This window comes from Dichomitus squalens (assembly GCF_000275845.1).
Source record: "Dichomitus squalens LYAD-421 SS1 unplaced genomic scaffold DICSQscaffold_59, whole genome shotgun sequence".
NCBI classification, from domain to species: Eukaryota; Fungi; Basidiomycota; class Agaricomycetes; order Polyporales; family Polyporaceae; genus Dichomitus; species Dichomitus squalens.
The window spans coordinates 100,405-106,609 of NW_006766941.1; the positions used below are offsets into that span (position 1 = coordinate 100,405).

At 53.8% G+C, this 6,205-nt stretch overlaps 1 protein-coding gene and 1 non-coding gene across 2 annotated transcripts; one reads left to right on the forward strand and one right to left on the reverse strand.

Annotated features, from left to right (window-relative positions):
- Positions 1-904: 904 nt before the first annotated feature.
- On the forward strand, positions 905-3,207 carry DICSQDRAFT_140557 (P-loop containing nucleoside triphosphate hydrolase protein). Its single transcript, XM_007369989.1, has 5 exons — positions 905-1,218; positions 1,275-1,313; positions 1,375-1,597; positions 1,653-1,757; positions 1,811-3,207. The coding sequence occupies exons 1-5, from the start codon at positions 918-920 to the stop codon at positions 2,982-2,984; spliced, it is 1,842 nt and encodes a 613-aa protein (XP_007370051.1). The 5' UTR covers positions 905-917; the 3' UTR covers positions 2,985-3,207.
- Positions 3,208-3,750: 543 nt separating this feature from the next.
- Positions 3,751-3,824, reverse strand: DICSQDRAFT_t175. Its single transcript has one exon. It is a non-coding gene; the product is annotated as a tRNA-Val (tRNA).
- Between the last annotated feature and the right edge of the window lie 2,381 nt (positions 3,825-6,205).

Sequence of the window (6,205 nt, forward strand, 5' to 3'; positions counted from 1 at the left end):
TTTTTTATACAGCTATACCACCATAGCCACCATCACGATCCCGTCTGGATATCCAGGATAGCCTTCGAAAGGATAGCCTTCGAAAGGATGCATATGGCCTTCCAGGCGAGGTTCTTCAGACCTGTCGCTCTCGATTTCAAAAGGTTGCACAGGCCAACAGGGTAGAATAGAAGTTCGGGAAGGAAGTAGGCCGTAGATGCCGGTCGGAGTACGACCAATCTGGTAATTGGCGCACACCGCCCGATCTCACCGCCCCCGGTTCTGCGACGCCTGCCAACCGCGTCCGGCGCAACTCAGGAGGCGACAATTGCAATCAATCAGCGTTCATTTTTTCACCAGTCGCTGCGCTTTCGTACCGACAGGGTCAGAGGTGAGCCAAGTGCTCTCCGCACGGCACATCGAGTCTGGAGTGCCACACGGCGGCCTCTCTTCAATCCCGACACATGATGCTGTGACTTCGGGCAGACTCCTGCCTCTTTTGAGCGTCGTCTGCACAAACGAACCGACGTTCCGACGTTCACAGAGGTGAGTGTGGACGTCTCGCCACAATCTCGGAACGATGCGATGATAACCAGTGTAAATTGAAGGAATATTCTTGCTTTATCCCGCTGGGCGTCCGTCGTTGCCGCTGCTGAGCCTCAACCTATGTCCTTGGGCGCCGCCTTCAGGGCACGAGTCACCGATTGCTTGACTCGCGCTCGTCGAAAATAGGCATGACGGTTCCGAGGATGTCCTTGCTGCTGTTGCATGCTGCAGTCGGGTCACGTCCCGGTATAAGAACGATCCCCGACGCTTCGAAATCCTAGGATCCTACAAGGATCTCATCTCTGCTCTCGATCCTGCACTGTTCGGTGTCGTCCAACTACCTCAACTACTTGACAGGACTTCGCTTGCCCACCATGGACGCCGTCGCTATCATGCAGACCGTCCAGACTATCCTGTCGGCTGTTCAGTCCGGTTCGACAAACCTGAACATTTCCGAGGTTATCGCAGCGACCAACGCCACTCTTCCATCGTCAGCTGAGGGACCTCCCTCCTTCTCCCCATTTCAGCTTGTTCACCAGCTGCTCACGGTCTCAGCCGTCCGTGACTGGTTGAAACTCCTCCTAGTCGGTAGTATCCTCGAGGTGTGCCGCCGATTCCTATGGCGCTCCTGGGAATCAATCATGAACTACTTCTGGATTACCGTCACTCTCGACGAGGGCGATGATGCCGGATGTGAGATTCCATCCTTTGCAAAGGCTAATCCCGCATGCTGAACGTCGGTTCCGTAGACTGGCTCATGTTCTGGCTATCAAAGCACCGTGTGTTCCGTGAGCGCTGCCTTCCCCCGCATTCATTAATCTCGTGCGCAGCTAAGCTCTTGATCCCCAGGCACCGCCCGGACCCTTGATGTCAGCACGCGGACTTTCGGGATCGACTCGCCTGTCGTCTCAGACACCAGGGACATGGACGACATCTCGAAGGGCCGTCGGATCTCGTTCCTGCCATCACTGGACACGACGTACGCTCTTTGGTACAAGTATCGGTACCTCACCGTAACCCGGAGTCAGACAACCGACAGTCCGTGGCATAAGACGACAAACCTCCAGATCCGGTATGTCGGGAACCACCTGAACATAGCGTCAATTCTTACACTGCTTGCTACACAGGATGCTCACTCGTAACCATGAACTGCTTCGCGATTTGCTTCTTGAGGCGAAGAAGATGTACTACAATGCGAGCGAGAACCTGATCTCCATCTATGTCTCCGACTCGTAAGTTTATCGCTGCATCGTCCTATGGCATCCGTCTGATAGTCAATGCGTAGCTCGGACTACTGGAAGTTAATGTCTACGCAACACAAGCGTCCCATGAAGTCGATCATTCTCGATCCCGGTGTTATCGAGCTGGTCTTGAACGATGCGAAGGACTTTCTCGCGAGCAAGGAGTGGTATGCTGAGCGAGGCATCCCCCATCGTCGCGGCTACCTCCTCTACGGCGCCCCTGGCGCTGGGAAGACCTCGTTGATCCACACCATAGCCGGCGAACTCAACCTCGACGTCTACATCCTCTCCCTCACTCGCATGGGTATGGACGACGCTTCTCTCAACGCCACGATCGCAGAGCTCCCCAGCCAGTGCATCGTGCTCATCGAGGACATCGACGCGGCCTTCCATCAGGGTATTAAGCGTGATATCGTTGATCCCGAAAGGCAGCGTCCCGAAGATCAAGAGCAAGATCCTCAAAAGAGTGAGAAGGAAAAGACTACCGACTCAGCATGCCGCGTCACCCTCAGCGGGCTTCTCAATGCCCTTGATGGCATCGGGGCGCAGGAGGGTCGTATCTTCTTCGCGACTACGAACGACCACAAGGCGCTCGACCCTGCTCTCTGCCGCCCCGGTCGCCTCGATCTCCACATCGAGTTCAAGCTGGCTAGCAAGTACCAATGCCGCGAGCTCTTCAGGCGCTTCTACCTCCCTTCTAGCGCGGATGACGACAAGATGGACGAAAACGAGGAGGACGTCGACGAGAAGGACTCCGGGTACGGCTCGCGCTCAGAGAGCGTCAAGGGTGACAACGAACCCGCTTCGAGTTCTCCTACTTCCACGCCCTCCCCGTCTCGAGCAGATGCCGACTCCGATTCGTTGGCAACATACACCGGTCTGACACACTCCGCCCGTGCCCCCAAGCTCTCGCGCAAGCAGGCGGCAGAGCTCGCGGACCGGTTCGCAGCGGCGATCTCTAACCGCGCATTCTCGATGGCGACGCTGCAGGGCTACTTGATGACCTACAAGACCCGGCCGTACGATGCTGTCGATGACGTTCCTGCTTGGATTAAAAAGAAGCAGCTGGAGAATAAGGTTGGAGCACGCTCTGACGCGCCCGCGATCAAGTCGGAGGCGTCTCCCTCTCCTGCTCCCTCAGCAGCTTCCTCTGCACAGGTGGAGGAGCATGAGACTGCCCAGGAACATTGCTCCACATCAAATTTGCCTGCATCATGATCTACCATCGCTGATTTGCAGGGTTGGGGAGAACCTCATCTGGGCTTAAGCCGCGCGGGCTCTAGATGTGAGGCTCGTAGCCCAACGGTTTTGTCTGCTATGACGCTTGTGGCTTTATTGTCCGTTTATTGACGACGTGCACTTATCGCATTCTGTCTCTTGATGTCTCTGGGAAATGTATCATAGTAGCGTTATTATCCTATCAAAGATCAACTTCTCTTCGACTGTTACTGAGATAATCGGGGTACTCATGGGCTGGGTGCGGACAACTGTCCAGCTGTATCAGAACCCGCATCGGCCAGGCCTCCGTTCCAACGAGGGCTCCTACTGTTGCGGCTTTGTGCGAAGGGCCTTGCACAAGGACAGGTATGTCACGTGTTGACCCCTTGAGAAGGTTTGACTGAGATTCCCGCAAACCTTGGGATTCGGGTATATTTGACAGAGCCCAGGGCGAACTTTCTTGGGCTGAATGATGTTCGCTCGAGATACAGACGCGAGTATTCTGAGTGAAGCGGAGCGTGCGGATATATGCTTCGAGCCAGTGTATATCAAAATTTACTAGTACGGTGGTACCCTGGATACCCTGTGAGATAAACATACCATGTATCGCGCGGACATACCGCGGTGAAGAGGGAGGACCTCAAACACTACCTTCCATGACAGCCTCAGTTTCGTGGCCCAGGCTCTGTCAAACATACCCTATTGAGACAAAAGGGTGTCCCTCATCCCGATTCGGATTTCTAGAAAAATGAGAACCCTCAGCGGTTGAGTCGGCCCAGGTTCGAACTGAGGACCTTCTGTGTGTTAGACAGATGCGATAACCAACTACGCCACCGACCCTGTCCATGAGTAAGCCTAAAGGATATTGTAACAATGTGTCTCCATCAGCTCTCCACATCGTGAAGTCCAGACTGAGTCAGACTCCTTGAGGTGATACTACCTAGTGCTGATGGGTCCAGTCCTAGGACCGCTGAAGACTGGTCTTGTGACCGGGCCAGGACCTATGGTGACAGGACCAGGACCGCCTGCGTAGCGGTCCTGTCCATAGTCCCAGTTCCGGTCCTGGTGAAGTTACACCTTTGTGAGGACCAGGTAGGACCGGTCATAACCGGTCCAGGACCACCCGAAAAGACCGTAGAGGACTAATAGGAACCGGTCTTCTGGGGGTAGGCTCGTCCCCTGCTGAGATCCGGTGTTAGCGATCCTCGTCAAACGCCAGAACGGCTGGGCAAATTGGGCGCCGTTTTGGCAGGGCACCCCGATTTGGTACCCCGTGAGAGAAAGGACTAACTGATATCGCACTTCACTCGTTAACAGATTTTGCAACGACAGATCCTTCCACCCTCGTAGTCCCACATGAAGTAGAAAATATATTGAGAGATGAATGTAGTAGTCATTTTATGAGTGATTCACCTCCCCTCAAACGACTTGAGACTCTATATTCCGCTTTTTGAGCATCAATGGGCTGATCTGTGCCCAAAAACAGCAACTGAAGTGTTGTGTCGTGAGAGACAGACATGCAACTTACATAGTAGCCTCCTAAAGCAGCAGGGAGTCTGAATTTCCGCCCTGATAGGTGAATGGATCAGATCTACGCTCCCTTGGACACTATGGGGGTTCGTCTATGTAGAGCACCCCTGGTGTATGGGCTGCGTGCTGCCTGGAGGAGGATATAACATCCATAGTATGCCTAGATTCACATTGTAAACATGTTACTCAGCCACCACCATCCTAGAATGCACAATGAGCGTACCAAACCGTCACCCTCTAGTCGGAGGAGGTGCCGGGAGCATGCTCATCAAACCAGATGGCAGCCATGAATCGGCATCATGAGCTTCTAAAACTGTCTATCATTCACCGATCAAGCGGTCAGAATAGATGCCACAAGTTAAAGACGTGAAGCAACAACCAAACATGTACGACGCACCTTGAAGTATGAAGGAAACCTGGGAGGAGCAGAACTGCATACTCATCATGCTCACTCTTCCATAGAGACCTACAAGACCATCAAGACTATAACTAAGTGCATAAGGAACCGAGAAATGGATTATAGAAAGGTTACTCTTTATGGTTTCCCACATGCATGCATTTTCTGTGCGCGAGCACCTCACGATTTCTTCAAGTATGTTCTCTCACAGGGTACCAAATATGGGCACCCTGCCAGGAGGATGCCCAGTTTGATTAGCCGTTTCAGTGTTCGGCGTAAGCCACCATCACCGAATCTTGGCAGGGGATGAGCCTTAAAACCAGCATTGCATATCCCGCGCTGAGATGTGTGCTCGGATCAGCGGCAGCCCCATGCCGAGCCCTGCTAGCCTGCCCTCCGGCCACCTCCTAGCTCGGGGACACGCTCGTTTGTGACTGCCACTGATTGCTCGAAATGCGCTCCAGTGAGCTATGCGCCTTATTGAGCTACAGAATAGTCTATGTATTACCTGTGATGTTGCTAACACAGATGCCTGCTATGTTTAGGTACTTCCAGCGGGGGCAATATTTAATGGCCCTGGTGCGGCACAGCACTAGGGTTAGGGCTCTGCCGAGAGTTTCCAATGATTTGAGCCCTCCGCCCGGCGTGAGGTGGGTGATGTGGTTAAGACTGGTCCTATAACCGGTCAAGAATGGTCATGACCGCAAAGGACCGCAAACCAGTCTTGACCGGTTATGGGACCAGGGTCTGGTCCTGTCTCACGAGGACCGTTTACGCAGTCCGGTCCTCCCCAAATAAGTACGGTCCCGTCTGGTCATGGTCCTGGTCCCCTCACCTGGGGGTCTGAAAACCGCACTTGACCGGACCCTGCAGCACTAACGCTACCGCTGTGCGAGTAGACTTTTGGAACCTGTGCTTCATCTGTTGATGGTGATGAGTTTGGCAGACTGCCCTGCATATGTTTCACACTGACGTGAATTGTTCTTGGTAGGAGTTCCCTGTCACGGACGCTGGACAGATGCCCCTTTTTGCCGCCCATTCCCCCCCCTTTTGACGCCCACCTTCCATTTTCGGACCATTTCCTTTCTTAGCCCATCCCAGTTTGGACACTGTAGATACGTTCCCACTGCCACATGCTCCGTTCCCGTGATCACCATGCTCTTGCCTTTTCTTTCTCGCCCTTTGTTCTTCCTTTGTCATCTTCACTGCCTCGCTCTCGCGCTTTGTCTTTGGTTGCTAAGCAGCCCCTCGAGTAGATAAGGACCCCCTTAGGCGCTCCCTAGTCCCCATCTCG